This window comes from Micromesistius poutassou (genome assembly GCF_964030765.1).
Source record: "Micromesistius poutassou genome assembly, contig: SCAFFOLD_2330, whole genome shotgun sequence".
Lineage (NCBI taxonomy): Eukaryota > Metazoa > Chordata > Actinopteri > Gadiformes > Gadidae > Micromesistius > Micromesistius poutassou.
In genome coordinates this window covers 107627-126442 of record NW_028178305.1, presented here as the reverse complement: position 1 = coordinate 126442, position 18816 = coordinate 107627, and the positions used below count along the sequence as shown (strand labels likewise).

The 18816-nt window shown below is 41.4% G+C and overlaps 2 protein-coding genes across 2 annotated transcripts; one reads left to right on the top strand and one right to left on the bottom strand.

The window, feature by feature from the left end:
* Positions 1–1428: 1428 nt before the first annotated feature.
* On the bottom strand, positions 1429–9138 carry LOC311372716 (cysteine-rich and transmembrane domain-containing protein 1-like). The gene is made up of 3 exons (XM_084489674.1): positions 9002–9138; positions 4923–5253; positions 1429–3520 (listed from the first exon to the last, which is right to left on the bottom strand). The coding sequence occupies exons 2-3, from the start codon at positions 5227–5229 to the stop codon at positions 3417–3419; spliced, it is 411 nt and encodes a 136-aa protein (XP_084345800.1). The 5' UTR covers positions 5230–5253; positions 9002–9138; the 3' UTR covers positions 1429–3416.
* Positions 9139–11843: 2705 nt separating this feature from the next.
* LOC311372726 (eukaryotic translation initiation factor 4E-binding protein 3-like) lies at positions 11844–16311 on the top strand. The gene is made up of 3 exons (XM_084489683.1): positions 11844–12199; positions 13953–14129; positions 16167–16311. Exons 1-3 carry the CDS (start codon positions 12073–12075, stop codon positions 16193–16195), a joined length of 333 nt encoding a protein of 110 aa, XP_084345809.1. The 5' UTR covers positions 11844–12072; the 3' UTR covers positions 16196–16311.
* The last annotated feature ends 2505 nt before the right edge of the window (positions 16312–18816 follow it).

Below are 18816 nucleotides of genomic sequence, written 5' to 3'. Positions count from 1 at the left end.
ACCACCACAACAACAAGTCATCTCCCCGACTCAGGCCCCACGATGTCCACGGACCTATGCTCCTGCTGAGCTGGAGTGTATATCTCACTGAGCAAAACACCAACTACTGGCTTGAACAAACAGGAAAAATAGTTACTGAGAAATAAATGATAAAATACCCTTCAAAAAAAATAAAATAATAATAATAATAATAACAAAAAGGTTATATTTGTGGACAGTGGTAATCACATTAGCATTGTTTTTGTTTCAGAATGGTGGGAGGAGGAGAAGTATACTACTACTACATGTGTTTTCAGACTACACTAAAGTTCAGGATGTTGCGTATACTGTAGCTGCCGTAGTTTTGTACGTTTCAGTCGCGATAGAATTGTGAGACTTTCACCGAGGCACTTCTGTACAGAGCGTTCAAAAAACACCCTTCACAGAGTCCAGAGAACATACAAGCTAGTGTCGGTATCTACTTACGTTGTTCATTTTTTTTTTTTTATTATTATTTATTATTCTTAGTACTATATGACAATCATAAGGGAGTCACCAGTTGAATTCAAAATGAACATTAGCGAATTAGTTTATTTTATTTTGTATAATACGTAACAAATGTTCATTTTGCTTTTTGTATTATTTCAGTTTCAATAATAGTCTCGCTAAAAAAAAGAATAATTTATGTAATAAAGTGTTTTAAAACGGTTTATACTTTAAATAAAGTCTTTAAAACTGTGAAATCTGTTTTTTTTTAATATATTTCAATGTACAGTGTATAGATCTACCTTTATGCAGCACAGTAGAATATTGTTCAGAATATCAAGTTTTATATTTCTAAGAGGAGTGGCTTGTAATGTGCGGATCTTTAGCTGGTCTTACTACTCTAGAGTTTTGTGACACTCAAATATTCCATATCTACATTATCAGTCCCCCATTGGTTTTTGAATGTTTGTTTTATTTTCGGTTTAGTTTGAAAGCAGAAATATTACTGTCCTAGACCCCAACAGCAGTAGCAGTAATGGATCCCTCTCACTGTGAAGAGACTCGTGCTGGATGTCATAATGTACCAAATCAGTATTATTATCTAAGGATGATTCTTATACACTCACTGAAACGAGACTCTTCTGAGAACCTTATCAATAAAAAGTACTTGTTTCCTCAACCATGTCAAGTTTTGGTTTTCCTCAGCTCTCCTGTGTCTTTAAGGGACTCTTGACCCGTAGAGTCACACTGTTATGCCATTAAATCCCTCTGTTTTGTATTAAAATACAGGCCAACTGTCACCTGCAATCGTAATCTGATTTGGACCTTCTCCAAAAGCATACAGGTAGATGTTATGGGAATACTGGAACCATTTCCGCCTGCTTTAAAAGGCTGTGTTGTGTACTAATACAGTAAGTTACTCTTATAAATGTATACATGCATCAGGCGTTACAATGTTGGAAGTTGTGATGCTTTTAATAACATAACCAGGCACAATGACACAAACAATAGGCGACATATGGTAATATTAATAAAATCCTCTACCAACTAACTGCTGTTAAAAATCCTCTGATGGCAAAGAGGTTTGTATTTTCTTTCCAGTTGTATTCATATTTAGTTGTTTTCTTACACTTAAAGTAAAAAAACAAGCACAAGAGAACAATTAATTAAAACATTTTAAAGCATGCCATTCGTGAACCAACCCTAACCTTTAATTATTAATCTTAAAGGGGCCTATATGGTTAATAAAACCATTGAATAATTCTAACAGACCAACATGTTGAGTTCCAAAACACCATATCCAGTAAGAGCAAAGGTTTACAAGCACGCATGTGTCTGCAGATTAGTCACATGCACATATCTCAGCTCTAAATATAGAACCCAGCATGCTTACCGACATCTGTAACTCTAGAAGCTTAATTTATTTTAAGCAGTCCTCTTCTCACTCATAACGGGCGGGGGTGGGGTAATACTCAATACATACGTGTTCATTTCAGAAAGTAAACCGGTCTGTTAAAAAAACGCATCAAATAACTTCACATGTATCAATCGGAAACCAGTATAACAGTATGAAATGACAACATTGCAGGATCATCAGCTTTCTTTTGACGTGCAGATGGGAGCCATTTTGTAAAGCCCAGCGTGGGCTCTGGCTGTGGGCTCACTCCCGTAACCTTTTAGAAAGACGACCGGGCCCCACGGCCTCTGTACTCCAACACCCCACCACTCTCACTCACACGCATATGACACACGACACCGTACCACATAGTACAAGTCAGTGACTTATTTTGGGGTATATCACTTTTTAATGCATGATTATTTATTTTCCAAGCAAAAGACAACGTAATATACTATTATTCACCATTTATCATTTATAGATTTTTTTTTTTGGGGGGCATTTTTCTTTATTCACTTTTTTTTTATGGAATGTTCATGTTGGAAGTTATATTTTCAAATCAGCTTCTTATCAGGCTCAGCGGGGAAGCAGGTGCACTATGTTATGCAATCAGAGATAAATCATCTTTTTTTTTTTTTCCCAAGAAAAAAAAAAAGCGTATCTTTTATTCATCACACGATTCACCTGAAGACAAACATCGGCCACCGGACTGTCTGTGCAAATAAGACGGAGGAATACATTTCAAGCATCGGCTTCTGCAGAGGGCCCTAGTAGCTTGTTAGCATCCAGCAGTCGTGCTAGCTGCGTTAGCCATGAGGGACCAGGCATATGAGGTATTGGGGGACGTGGGGGGGGGGGGGGTCGATAAGGCTGTGGGACGGGGCGGGAGGAGGAGGAGGAGCGGGTTTCTTACGGTTATAACATCATAAAGTGCAAAGGAGAGCTCCACACGTAACAAGCCTGAGATATATATATGTGTGTGTGTGTGTGTGTGTGTGTGTGTTCGTGCATGTGTGTGTGTGTGTGTGTCACATTCATTTATCAGGGGTGTGATGTGCGTGTGTCGTGATGTGTGCGTGTGGCAATATGTAGTGTGGGTGTGATGACAGAACGGAGCCTGAGATTGGACAGACTAGCATGTACTCTTGAGCTTGGTTCACAAAAAGGTGCTTCCCCATGTTGACAAGATGGCGCGGCTGAACACGCACGCACGCACACACACACACACACACACACACACACACACACACACACACACACACGCACACACACGCACACACACACCCAGGTGAGCCTCTGCTCCCTGGGGCGGAGACGAGGAGCAGATATCCTTGGGAGATTGTGGTTCGGAGTGACGGTTTCTTTATTTTGTGGACGAGCGAAGGTTACTTCATGGAGGATACTTCAGGGAGGTGGAGTGACTTCAAGGTGTGTTTGAGAGAGAGAGAGAGAGAGAGCGAGAGAGAGCGAGAGAAGGTCTGATTGGTTTCCAGGCACAGAGAGATGGAGGCGAAGGTGGTGTTGATGAGGTGGGGGGGGGGGGGGGGGAGAGGGGTTATGTCAGCATGTCCCACAGGCAGCAGCAACACAGAGCCGTCCAGCAAGCCGTCAGACATGTGTCCCCGCTGTCGTCTCTCCGTCGCTCCTCCACCACGTACACTGGAGAGAGAGAGAGAGAGAGAGAGAGAGAGAGAGAGAGAGAGAGAGAGAGAGAGAGAGAGAGAGAGAGAGAGAGAGAGAGAGGAAGGCACATAGGAGGAAAAGGTAGAGTTAAATAAAGAAAATGGAAGAAATGAGCGAGAGAAAGAAAGGAGGACAGCGTCAGTGTCAGAGAGAGAGGGAGAGAATGGTCCATTGTTCCAATACAGTCGTGGCTACTCTCCCCTCTCGTTATGTTCAGCGGGGAGAATTCTATTGTCCTCCGACCGTGACCGAGCGGATTCCATAATATCACAGGAGGTGTAGATGATCCATAGGATAAACAACAGCCTGGAGTAATGCTTCCCGTATTTGTTAATGTGTGATGGACGATGCATCAAAGCAACGGGCGGCCGTTGTGAATGTGTATGACGGATGTGTTTTGAAGTAAATAGCGCCATTGTTGTGTATCCAAGGAGAGCTGACGTATGCTATGCTGATATACTACATCTTTCCCACTGAATTGGATTACAACCGTAGCTCTTGTATATCAACAACCTCTAATATTCACTATAATTCACTTACTGCATACATTGTGAAATATACATCTGGCAAAAAGGGGAAATGACAGCTAATGTAATGAAATACTGTAATATTATGGTAGCAGTTTTATCGTCATATCTATGTTGACTCTGGATATTGCGTTGCGTCTTTTCGGAAAACAATGTTGCTCAATGACGTGTATGGTAGCACCTCTATTCCTATCTTCTAACCGGTCATAGGATAGCCAAGCTATTTAAATTATTAAGTTAACAGGATCGTCCGTTTTTGTATCGTCTCTCTCCCACGCATTGACAAGGGAGGCCACAGTAGCCGTGCGATGTGCCAACACACCGCACCTCTTTGTGTGTTTGTGATTAATAATGTATACGGAACAGCGACCTGGCTTTGAGCAGCCATCTTGTTTGAGTCATGCAGCAGGGGGGAGCAGATCACCCAGGTGACTGTGGCTGTTGTCTGACCACAAAAAAGGCTTGCTCACTACTTATCACTCCTGCGTACTGATAGTATTAATATTGACACAATAAAAGGCAGACAATCATTAGCCTACATTTCCACTCACTTTGATCAGCCCTGAAAGTGCTGATGTCCAGCCGTGGAGGCAGTAAAGCCTCGTCACCGAGGCCCAGTGAAGGCATGCTGAATGTGCCCTTTGGAAGCAGACGTTTGACTTGCACTTTGCATTTTCACCATCGGCCACTCTCATTTGCAATGCAACGCATTGCCAGCGATGTGGGTCCTACAGGCTTTAGAACCTTTCAGTTGTATATCCGTGTTTTGTTACTCTGCAGAAGCCGATCCTTTATTTTGACTATTGTCAATTCAATTAAATGATATCCGACCATGACTCGGCAGGTCTCACCTGTGTTTTTGGGTCCCTCTCCGTACATGGGGCCTTGGGCCGGCCCGGGCCCTCCCTGCCAACCGAACTGTGGTTGTGGTGGGTATCCCTGGTAGGGGGGCTGCCCGGGGCCAGGGTAGGGGCCCCCGGGGCCCATTGCACCAGGAGGGTAGTTGGGGTAGGCGGGGTTAGGCTGCTCCATGTTGACGGGGTATCCCTGCGGGGGGTAGCCGGCAGCCGGGTAACCTTGGGGTGGGTGTCCTTGGGGTGGGTAGCCCGGGGCCGTTGGCCCTTGGCCCGGGTATGGAGGCGGCTGCTCAAAATTCATCTGTGGGGTCGGACGGTCACCTGACTGGGAGGAGGAGAGCAGCGTTTCAATACAAAACACCACAGATTGAGACGGTAGTCATGTGAAGATAAGATAGTAATGAACGTGTCTGAGCTCATATGAAGGCAGTACTGCTTCTATATGCTACCTATGGGCAATAGCCTGAATGGATCATCTAGACTCAAAGGACTCAAATGAATACAGTCTACTATCTACCATCTACTCAGTTTGTTGAGTGATCCGAGTTGATGATGCTATTGCGCTGTCTGTTTGTATTTGTGTAGCATGCGTGCAGTTCAGCAAGGATCCAGTCTCTAGAGTCACATTAGACTCTGTGTTCCTGAAGGGGCCACAGAAGTGATGCAATTGTTGCCCAGGACAGCACCTCATATTAAACCGGTTTGTGGCCCCAGATTGATCCAATTACCCTTCTGGAGACCACAGCATATTCAATTCACCAACATGGTGAAGTATGTGGCCGTAGCATTGTTCACAATGAGCCATATTTCAGATTATCGGTAACCTTTCCTCCTAAGTAAACCAAACACTATTATTTGAATGGTCCTAATGAGATCATGGAAAGATATCAGCCACCAGATACCAGCAGCTCTATCGTAAAGGACATTCTGATACACGGATACAGATACAATGTATGTGTCTTAATGGAAAAAGCTGTACCTAGCTGTAACACATTTACTACACATTAACTATAATATAAACATCCAATGTGGTTGGTATGACTTTTATATGACTTTTACTGTTCAAAGGGTATTTGAAAGGAATTGCCCGCTCTACATACAAACCAGGGCTCAAGGATTTAAACATTTTATAATATGCAAGGATATGAACCCACAATATATTCACTTAAAATACAAACTAATGCTATAGCCATAGTTTTAAGATTTGCCTTGTCTTATTTTCTATTTCATTCATAATAATATTCCAACATTCTAATATCCTCAACAGCAACATGACAGCTTGTGGTTGGAATTTTGCACCACGCCAATCTTTCTGCATAAACTGTTTAAGAATAAAGAGTCATCCGGATTTATAACAATTAGGCTAATGTACTTCAGTAATAAACATACAATAACATACAACAAACATCAAACATATAACAAACATACAATAATCCGAGGCCTCACAATAATCTGAGGCCTCAGATGGGAGTTCGCCCTGCGCCTTTTTTTAAGAGGCACAGTCCAATTCATTGGACAAAGCAAGGACTTCTTATACAGTGGCCGAGGCCTCAGAGATGCTGAGCACAGCTCTGCTCCCCTAAGCTTTGTCTCCTATTCCTTGCACTGTCTACCTGATCCTGGCGTTAACCTTTGTGCCTTTGGTAAACCAGTCAAAGCGGAGCAGAGATCCCCTTATGCATTCTCCTACTTGATGAGAACACAGCCGGTAAACGTTATTTGATTCGATCATTGACAATTGCAATGTGAAGCCTCATCTGAACTAGACACAATATCTCTTAAAGAAATTGCCACAAAGGGGGAGACGTAGCAGTGCCTTTTCAGTTGACCCTTGACCTCCTCAAAGGGTCGGGGGAAAAGACTCAATCAACAAAGGGCAGTTAGAGACACAGAATGTGAAGCAGAATTCTCCCATCACACAGATGTCCTTGTGATTAACTCAATCGGACGATTAGTATTCAGTCTTCTGCGTCTCAGAGTTAGGAACATTTCCCAACCCAAGCAGTACCGGCTATCTGGGGAGTTGTTTGTGCTGAGGTCCATACATTTTAAACATATTGCCTAGCCTTCAGTCAACATCCCCAGGTTAACTTACAGCCGCAATGGAAATGAGGGCAGGTAGAGTAATGAAGTGTTTCATATGTGGAGTCCCTGAATGTATAAATATAAACAGGCCCCATTTAGAGTGAATGGGCTCCTTTCTGATGTAAAAAACACACAGGGTACACTCACTCACCCTCCACTATTTTAGACCCCATATTGGCTTCAATAGGCTTCTCCTCAAAAAGGTAGATAGTCTTAAGTAAGATTTAGTAAGTGAGATATATATTAGCCAAACCTGTATAGTTTGTACTAACGTTAATGTAAGAAAAAACACATATATTACTTTACTACTTATTACTACTTCTTTTGAAGGCTCTCATTGGACCAGGACATTTGGCTTTGTCTGTGTTAAGGGTTAGGCAACTTCCTATCAAGAATGAGTGTCAGATCTGATATACACCAGAGCAATGGCGAAAATAAAAGACACAAACAAAGTCTGTGTGTGTGTGTGTGTGTGTGTGTGTGTGTGTGTGTGTGTGTGTGTGTGTGTGTGTGTGTGTGTCTTTATATTGGTCGTAGGCCTAAAGGCTACTGCTAATGTCTTTCGTTAGACATTACCTAGGCCTAATCTCTTGTCCTAACTCAATGAAATGAAAACCAAACATTGCACCACCTGAGAGTCATTCAGCCCGTGGCAGATGGCACGCCCTCTGTGGCCATGGTTACTATAGGGATCGCTGGGTGATTGGGTATTCATGGCTGTATTTGCACATACAAATATACCCTTCCTTATGCATCGTTTAAGAAAGGAATCAAGGAATCAAGTTGCACGTCCTGGCACTTAGTACTTACCATCTTATGCTAGCTATCTTTGTTGTATACGGGGAATGGGCTACCCTAGCAATTGTAATTGCTTGGCACTTGTTCTGTAAACAGCCGTACTGTACCGACAGTGATGTATTGTTGTTTCTCTATCTTCTGACAAATGTACTTATTGTAAGTGCCTTTGGTTTTTGGATAAAATCGTCAGCTAAATGCCGTAAATGAAAATGAAAGAGGAGCCATGATGACAAACTCTTGTTCACCTTCCTGTTAATGAGTCTAACTGGCCTAGTCTCGCCTTGTTTGACTCCTTCATCTGATCATAGTGTGGTCATATATCTGCAACTCTGAATTCTTACCAGGACCTATAAATATACTTGGAAAGCTATAGCATGATGTTATGTTTGTATGTTGTATGTTGATGTTTAGATTTACCAAAAAAAAAAAAGTAGACTTGACTGTACGTCTGTACGCCTACATCAAAACATTTTCAGCCAAAATACATCGGTTTATAAGGGGTTTGAATGTTTACTTATAGACGATCTGTCTGATCTGACAACACTTTCAATAGGCCTAGCCAAATAATTCATATTTAGTACAATCATAAATAAATAATAGTATGTTTACCAAAATAGCAGAATAGCACAGTAATAAGGCAGGAACTAAACGATAAAACTATCGATAAAAAAAACCTCGGAGAGGGCTATTTTAATTTCCCATTTATCCCAATACATATTCTTCATTCTTCATAGTCTTCATTGGAATATTAAGGAGAGCCCTGTAAGATCTAGGCTATAATATTAAGACAACCAAATGAATATATTAAAAACAAAGAATATAACAAAAACACATTGCATGAAGATAAGATCTGAACAGTTCCAATAAAACGCAGTTGAACGTGACATGTAGGCCTATCTGTACAGAACACATATCATTACAACCAACTACAGGACAATTATGTTTACATTATTTTTTATATTCAGCAAAGCTTAATAACATTATAGTCCAACATGGGTCTGGATAACGGTCTAAAGATGTTTATTAACCCACCATCATATTCATTCATTCTAACTGATTTCAAGTCGCACCTGCAGGCCACAGCCTAATAGCGATCCAGTTGCAATTTCCCTAGCCCCAAAGTTCATCACGAATAGGCCTACGGACAAAAAAAACACGGAACGGTGGTACCGGACAATGAAGCCACTCACCTTAATGGACAGATGTAGCGATCTCGTATCAACCGAATGATCCTTTGTTGCAATCCTTCTGTGTGTCGTTGGCGTTTACTTCTGTTTTACTGCATTTGGCGACCCTGCCGTCTCAAAAACCAGTACGTATCAGTAGAGTGGTACGTGACGTCATTTGAATGGGAGCGCAACGGCGAGGTTTTATGGCGGGGGGGGGGGGGGGAGGGGGGGAAGGCTGGGAGAGGAACATGAATTGCAGCGTTATCTACCGGAACGAATTCTATTTCCTCTAACTTCCTCAAACTGTGTACTTCCCGTTAACGGTTGGGCTTTGGAAGCGAGAATAATATTATAGCGTGACAAAAAAAGAACATACACAACAACAACGCCCAGGAGGATACATGAGAATTTGTTTGAATCAACAAAAACAATATACAAACATGTAACGAATATGTCATTATCAGAAGCCCCTCCCGCTCTCTCGTCGCTAAACCCGTGAAGCTGTATGTCCCGCCCTCTCGCGTAAAAACGCTCATTTGTAGCATCCCGTTCCAGGGGTCCAGTCGTCAGATTATCAACGACTGGAAACAGGGACATGCTGCTATCGCTTAAATATGGTTGGCTGCAGTGAATCAATATGAATCAAATTCAATGTCACAAAGTTATTTGGAGTGGGCCTATTGCCTTTTGATCTGAGTTGATATATCAAATCAAATAGGCGAATATCATGGGCATCATAATGACATTCTTACAAAGTGAATCTTTGTATAATCACAATGACTACGTGGGCCTATATTAAACTACACATATAATTTGGATGTTTCGAATCAAAGTTACGATACATATAGGCTTTTGACACTAAAGCATCTCTGTAACTTGTTCCCTTACGGTTTGAATATGACAAAGTTGCAGTTAAACAATCCTCTCAGTAGATTACGGTAGACCAGTTAATTTAAAAGGGTTTTTCCTAAACAGCAGGTAGCCTACTCATTGTCTCATCATGGAAGATGAAGTGTGAATGCTCCCATTGTGCATTGTACCGTGATCATTCAAGCTCCTTTAAATTAAAGAATGTCGTCAAGAAGTGTCCTAAAATAAATACTTTTTCGTCATACACTGTTTGATCTGTACATTTATTTCATGGGCTTCTCGGCTGAACAGTTTCTCCATTTGCCAAAGCAATACAACTCTTTATACCGCTTATACAATGATGACCAAGAACTAGACCCGCTTGTTTAATGTGTAATGATTTAGTGTGTGATATTTTTCAAATAGGCTACATTTTGAACACCGCCTTCGGTTAATGTGGTAAGTTTTCAGTCGTCGTCAACTATAGTTGAGAAGGATTTCTTGACTTTGTTTTTCATCTGTTTTTCAAAAGTGAAGAGGAAACAAATTTCATGTTGAAACTATATATACAGTGCACATCCAATCATTTGTACATGCATAGGCTACGTAAAAAGACAATCCATACTATATGTACAGTAAGTACACCTTTATCACATACAGAAAGCGTTACATATCACGAGGAGTAATTTATTCCTGCAGATATTAAGTAATTCTAATTTCATAGTTAATTATAAAACCTTAATACGAGAAAATATCGTTTATTTTGGATTGTGTTATTGGTTATTATGTCAAAGTCTGATTTGTGAGACCAATCAAACGTAATAATAACGAACTCATAGATAAACCGCCTATGCCTAAACCGAAAAAAGAGCGTTTGCACGTCCAGCACGCTACAGCACGAGCGTTTCGGATCCATGAAGCCACGGCCATGTATAATATACATAAAATGGACACTAATAAAATACACCACAAGAGGGCACAATCATGCACCTATCGGTTCCTGATGAAAAAACAACAACAACACATATATATCAATTTAACATTTAACAAACATTAACATATATATAAGCCTATGCCTATATATATTTTTTATTTACTTTGTATTATTATTAAAATAATATATAATAAACATAAATAGCCTCTATATATATAGGTCAATATTTACATATAGGCCAATATATTGGTTATTTGTTCATCAGGACCCTATGTGCATGAAATACAACTTTGTCGGGCACTTAGCAAGGGCTGAACTGCAAGGGATATATTGGCTGACTCATATAGGTTACTGATATTGCATGAGTATCCAAGTGTGGAATTTGGTTTTATTCCTTTGTTGTCACTTGTTGATGTGTATCCTACTGTAGCCCCACCCCAACGGACCACATGATCATTCGCATCTAACAACTGCCACCGCCCATATTCTATTCGAAAACATCACGAGTTTTTGAGGGGATACGTCCTACGATGAAGAGAGGGCATGTAGAACATAACAAACAGCATATTGCACAATTATTTCAAGTATCGTTTTATTATTTGTAATCGTGCTTACAATCCATTATCCCTTATTATCTACAAACCAATTATCGAATTGATATATAAAACAAATGGGACAATTTGGTAAACACGTTAGTTATTTCTTAGTATTTCATATTCTCAACAGGTATTGTTTTTACTTTACATAAGAAATAAAGCAATAATATTCGTCATCATAATTATTGTGTACATTGAATGGACCGAGTGCCATGTCCAAATTCGCCGTGGGCTCATACATACAGCTTCCACTCGTGGAAATAATGATGGATGTAATGACATCCCTGAGCCTCGTGTAGTTTATACCAGCGCCAATTCTCTCTAAATAGCTCTGGTTTATAAATATATAATTATATATTTAAGTCGTATGGCGCATTGGAACCGATCCGCGGCCATTTTACCCCAATCTAAACAAGCGGAGAGTGGGCGGAGCCTGGCGGCGCTCCCTGCCCTCTTTATAATATGTCTGATGCTTTTCTTCGCACATGGTCGTGTTAGCTCGCTAGTTGAAGGGCTGTGCTCCAGTTCCCAATCGATTTTTGGACGGCATTTGAAGGTGTTTATGTCTGGCGCAGTTTGTGTGCAATTCAATTAGCGAGTGGTACATCGCACTGGGGATTTCAACAAATCTGGTTAATAAAACCAGTTCCTTTTTTTTCTCTCTCTCTCTCTCCTTCAAAAACTTTTGGTTCGACCGTCAACTGCTCATAGCAATGTCGACCAACACAAATAAAAGCTGCCCCATTCCCACTAAGATCCTCACCCTTAACGACTGGTCTCAACTGCCCGACCGTTACAGCCAGACGCCCGGTGGGACCCTTTTCTCTACCACGCCTGGAGGTAAGCAATAGCATAGCCTATGACCCGCATTTCTGGAATATGAATTACTCGTCCTGGTCAAATGTGTGTGCATGGTTCGGGAGTGACGTGCCTGCTCGCATGTGCAAAAAAACAGCTGAACTCGCTGCGCTGCACAACTTCACGATCACGCTCGGTCAAACACACATTTGGCATAGTTTGAAAACAAAATCAAGCTCAGCACATATTCAATGTGATGTAGTCTAACGTCAATGTTGTGTCATATGTTTATTATGGCTGTGACGTTGTGTTATGGATAAAGAAAACCATTGTACCCATCCGTATCGTACAAATAATGCAAATTATTGCAACTTCACATACACAGATTATGGTGATTGCTTAACGGCTGTCTTGTGCCTTGCAAGGTGTCACGTACAGGCTTCAAGTTTCTTGATCGTGTCTGCCCTACGTGTCAAAACGTATGGCATGCCTTAAAAAAACCACAGTGGTCAGCTTAACTAAATATTAAACACTGTTAGTATGCAAAGTGGCGTACATGTGATCCCAGCGCTTATTTAGTCGGATCAGACACTGTAATGTAAACAACACCCTATGGATCACGAGCGGGCACCCTGTGACCTGCAGCACAGTACTTCAGCTGTCAAGAGGAGGCGAGTGATTGGCCTTGACGGTAGTCCGTAGAGGCTGCCTTCACCTCGTGTTTATAGATACGATAAAGAACACCATGTACCAAGCAGAACACAATGACAAGGAAACGCAGATATGGCATTGCACGCTAAACCAAACCATGAAGCGCTATATATCCATACGTTCAAGCGAGATAAGCTCGTGTTGATAAAGCAGAGCTGTCGTTATTATGTTTTCAAATCAATGTAAGTTACTAACAGGACATGCATGCATGTATGCAGTTTCGTCATACCGTCCCAATAAGGGAGTGACCATAAGGGTATATGTCTGTCTGTATTGTGTGTGTCACTTCACATTGTAAAGGCCTGCTCCTACCCGCTAGCTTTCTGATGCTAGTTTACATTCCATCTGTCCCCCACCCCTCTGTGCCCCTCTTTGTCCCGAGCAGGCAGCGCACCAAGCCACCATTGCATAACATGTTTTCCCTTCTGCATAGAGAACTGATACTGTACATTGCACATCGGTAGCTCAAACTCCAATATGTATATACCACACCCACGGTACACACAAACTGTAATACAACATTGAGCCAAGCAGTGTGGTGTTTTCAGTGGGCTAGTTAGCTTCTGTTGGGAGCTGAAACGTTTGCCCGTGTAACTCTCTGCTTCTGTGGTCGATTTTTATGAAATGAAAACAACAAACGCGAACATGGGTAAAAGGTGCTGGAGTCCGTGTTATTATTGCAGCAGTGTCACCGCACGCTATAGCTGCCACGTGTGGAGCGAATCTCGTTTCTGTCTGGTGCAACGAAGGAACATGTTCCCAGATTTCTTAGAACTCAGGGTAGCGGTTTGCCTCCTCCCCTTCTTCCAGCAGCGCTGTACAGCTGCCCCCCTCGTCCTATCCTGAAGTTTGGAACATGGGGTGTGTTTGGTATTGGTCCAGTGGCCCTGGCCAGCATGACGCAGGGCTCTCTAGACTTTCCCTTTTTAGTAAACCTTGAGTCAAAACAAAACCGTGTCAACCAAAAAGGTGAACGGTCTCACTAACGATGTCACTCTCTTTCATCACCTCCTATCTCAATGCTAGGGGCTCTTTTTAATTTTAGCGTAAAAAAAACGACTTCCTCCCACTTTTTTGAAAACAGGAACCCGCATCATCTACGACAGGAAGTTTTTGCTTGAGTGCCGAAATTCCCCCATCGCCAAGACCCCCCCATGCTGCCTGCCCCAGATCCCAGGAGTGACAGTACCCGCTACACACCCGATCGGAAAACTGCAAGACCTCAAAGAGGAGATGGAGGAGGAGGAGAAGGACATCGCAGGTACATACGTACACATACGCATACGCACTGTTCATATGTTCAGTGGTCTTAAGGGAACCCTACATGTATAGGGAGTGAAAAATGACCTCATTGCAAAATGACCTAGATCAGCATCGTGTTCAGCATCGTGCTTACGTGTGCAAACAGACACACGCCAGACACCCGATTGAGAAACGATGTCCTTGGTCTGGGTCAAGTCTCTGATGTTTTGTGTTATTATTTCAAACCCTGCAATTGAGCCTTTCCTGTTGGTCAGGTCAGGCGAGGGCCATGTAAACAGTGAATTACCTTTTATATACATAGACATACATCACTGCTACTGTCCTGAGAAAGGGTTGAAGGGTTCATGGTAGTTAATGTTTTTGTCTATAGGTATGTGGACAGTCCATCTGTCAAGACGTATACGCTTCGGCTTATGTTGCGTCTCTTAGCTCTTAGCCTCTTAGCCTCAGTGTGTATGGTTGAGTAAGGGGCAAAAGTCACTGGTTGCCACCCTCAGGAGATTAACGTTGCTGTCAACAATTTCAAAAGTAGGCCAGAGCTGTCTCTGTAGAGTCTGTTGGCTAAATTATTACCTTCTATTGTAATGTTGGCATTTAAAGTAACAGATCTAAACTCGAGGCTGAGTAATAATATTTAGATTTTGTCCCGCCATGCATCTCTTCTCACTCAACTATACCTCCTGGGGTGAGATTTGTTTTGCTCATACTTGCTGGTGCCGTTTTTGGCAGTAGCTCAGGAGGTTGAGCAGGTTGTCTGACAACCAGAGAGTTGTTGGTTAGATCCCAGTGTTGTGTTCCAATATCCATACTTCCATGAGTACACTTAAACGTAGTACACTATCCGCCTTCACTAAGTGTGCTGATTTTCAGATGTCAGTGTCGTTCCAAATCGAACGATCGCGACTCCTCCGCAATAAACATCCCGCTTTGAACAGTGACCTCTTTACGCATAGTAGCTATACAAGCTATAGAAGCTACAAAATGAATAAATGAATGCGGGCTATGTGGAAAATGCGCCGACGTTGGCTCAGCCTGGCTCCACCCTCTTCCGCTACGTAGCTAAGATGGCTGCGATTGAGTACAAGAAGTGTGCATCGATCCACACTTTGCGGGTTGATCGTTGTGAGTACACCATCCGGGTCCTTTCAGTACACTTCTTTTCGCCCGATGAATCAGAACGCCCTACGTACTCAAACACACAGCTCCCCCTAGCTTAGTGTCTGTGTGGTCCCTGAGAAGACACCGAGCCTTGACGGGCTGGCTGTTGCCATGCATGAATGGGTATACGAATGGGTGAAGGTGAGGCATTTATTGTGAAGCACTTTGAGTGGTCACAGGTGTGAAAAGTACTGTATAATTGTAGTCCATTTTCCATTTTAAAAAACCTAAGAAAAGTCGAGCATGGTAATCTTGAAATAATTTTTTTTGTCCGGAAATATCCTGCAAGACCATCTTTAACAACAATGTAACACAGATTTAGTGCTAATAGTTCCCTAATGGAAAAGATAATTTGTTCCCTGAAAATATTAAAAGTAATAGACATTCCACCCAAATAAACACGTATTACTATAAATATAAATGTACATTTAAAGATTATAAGTCATGACCAGTTGTACATCAATGATACATTTTGTATCATTTGTTGATATTTGTTGTCCTCCTATATATGCAAATTGTAAAAGTAATTTGATTAAATGTGTCATTCAAGTACTGCACCATTTGATTATGATCAATGCCCACTTCCCTGTGGCAGTGTGGAACATCCAGCATTTATTTTACAATGCCATGGATTAATGTTGGTGTTAGGTTGAGCAGACAGTAGTCTCCACACACAAGTTGTAATGTAATTCAAAAGTTATGAGGAGCAAAAAACACAATAGGAAAATTAAACACTTGGATTTCCGAATGTCCTGAGTCCAGAATGTCACTGGGTAAATAGAAACCAGTGTGATTTGCCTGGGAATGGATGCTCGTCCAAACTTGAATGCTAATGATCATTGTTTATTTTCCCCCCTTTTATCATTTTCTCTTATAGATGACAACCAGTTCGAGATGGACATCTGAGTCGATTCTACCTCCCATGGAGAGAGTGCTTTTGTTCCAGCGCCTCTGTGGTCTCCAGTGACTCTCATGCGTTAAATATATGCATATATATTTTTTAAATATATATGTAAACTTTTTTTCAACTTGTTTCTTTTTTTTTTACGAAAATCTCCTAATTTAAGGAAACTAAAATAATGGAAAAAGAATAAACTTAGGGTGCTACTAACCCCAAACAAAAAAATAAAACCAACCAATCACGCGATTCCTGTTGAAATGAACGGATTGGTTGCTAACTCCTCGAGAGCAGCAGCAGGAAGTTGTACCAAGGAGTCTGTTCTTTTTTTTTTTTTTTTTTTTCCCTTCTTTTGAGATGGTATTTTTTAACGTTTTGTAAATAAGAACACGGTTCTACGTTGCGTTTTTTTGTACGCGAGGGAACGCCACTCGTAGATGCATTCATGTTAGATCGATCACACAATGCATGTCGTGCAGCGGCTCATTCCCACAGCAGTTATTCCCCACCCTTCTTCCTCCGAGTGGGAGGCTGGTTCGTGGGAGGATTTCCCAGCAGAACACCTACTAGATCACAAGGCATCAAAGGCTGCAGTGACGCACTCAATGCCTCCCCCCACCCCCCCCCCCCCCCCTCCCCCCCCCCAGTCCACCTAGTCCCCCATTCGGGAGGATTAGCTGAAGATGGGAGGGATAACTGCTGTAATTAATTTCAAAATAAAAAATGAAAAAATCTTAAGTTGTGCTGTTAAGTCATTCGTTCTTCGTTGTTTTGGATGAACCTGTACTGTGACCTTTTTGGTGCAGTGCCCGGTTCACTTGATTTTGATCCTTTTTGTTTTCTCCATAGAGCATATTGATTTAAGTAGGGAAACAATCCCTGGGTTGATGAGGCCTTGGGTGGATCTGTTGGAGCACTGTAGCTGTTGCTCTTTCAAATGAATGTAAACTAAATGGTGGCGACTGGGGGGAAAAAAAATCTGTTTTTCTGTATGCCTAAGGGCTGTCTTTCCTGTTGTGGCTTTCTATTGTATGGTGCATACCATTACAGGGTTGTATCAATACATTCTATGTTTGTAAAACCGTTCAACCCACAGTAAGAAACCCAACAGGAATTTCTACATCAGACTAACTTACTTAGCTCCAGGCTCAGCTGTGTCCAAAACAACGGTTTGGATTGGCTTTTAATGGAATTGGATTGGCAGGAAGTATCTTCTTTTATCAAATGCCTTTGGGTGAAGTGATGAACTTGTTGACATAACTTTGAGACACATGTCCTTCCCTAGTCAACCCTTGCATGCAAACAAGACGAGGAATAACCTTTCATTACCAGCCATAAATCTTTTAGGTATATTCTTACATACAGTGTTTATTTATAGTTTGGGTATCACATTTCACCAATTGCATGTGTGCATGTCTAGAACTTGGGTAAACACCCTTATTTAATAAAAAAAAAAGCATATGATCTACAAAAATGCCAATTTTAAGATAATTACATTATGATGCTTTATTAACCCCAGAAAAAAAATGGGTTTAACTCCTGAAATGTACCCTTAAGACTTTCCACCAGTTTTGTTAAAACTGTTCATGTCATATTTTCGATAAGGATCTGGAATTAGATTAACAGGGTTGTAAAATCTGAAATTTGAAGCCATGTGACTGAGGGGTTGCGTAAGGACCTTCTGGTCGCCATTTAAGAGTCTTTACATTTAGAGAATGACATTTAGAGTGTCTCGGCCTCATGTCTGTAGAGCTCTATTGACAAGTGACCACTTGTAGTTAGGGTTGGCAATATTTACTTTTTTTTTTTTTTTTTATAACTTTCAACCCTGTCTCCTTTGTCTTATTTTTAAAGAATGATTGCAGGGATTTCCACACCCCAAAAATATTTACAAAATCCAGAAAACAAAAAAATAAAATAAATGAATTAATTAATTAACGTATTTTCTTTGTTAGTTTAAAACTGATTCAATACATGCGGCCTTTTGGCCACTGGCTGAACAACATAGATTTGTCATAAACATGTTTTTATGCCTTGCTGCATGTGCTAAATGCACATTGAGCCGGTGATTTGAAAAACATGATTGTTGGGATCGTTTCAACGTTCATTCCCTGAAAGCCTCTGTCTGTCTGTGAACTGATAAACGGTTCTCTGTAGATACACTGTGGGATGTGGGTCAGAGTGCTTGGCTGTTCCAGCCCCGATGATGATGATATGGACAGCCAATGTGCAGTGCATCATGGGAATTGGTCCACTTTCAAGGAACATCTATGGAATTTGTCCTCCGCTTAATTGTCTTGCAAGTTTGTGCTCAAATTTAAATCATATCGAGTTGTCTAATGCCGATTCCACAAGAACACGTGCAGCACAATTGTTCTGTTGTGTAGTCGTAACAAATGCACAATTCTAATTGAGTGTAGCAAGTGATTTTAGAACTAACAACACAGGTGTCAGCCAAATGAAAAGACTCATTGTATACACAATACACCTTGATGGGCACCTGTTATTTTTCCCATAAGCTTATACGCAGGTATTAAAATACATAGGCCACCTAAACCCCTCATAAGGGCAGCGACCTAACTTTTTATTTTTCTGTGTGATGCACTGGTTGATTGTTAATATTTCCTTA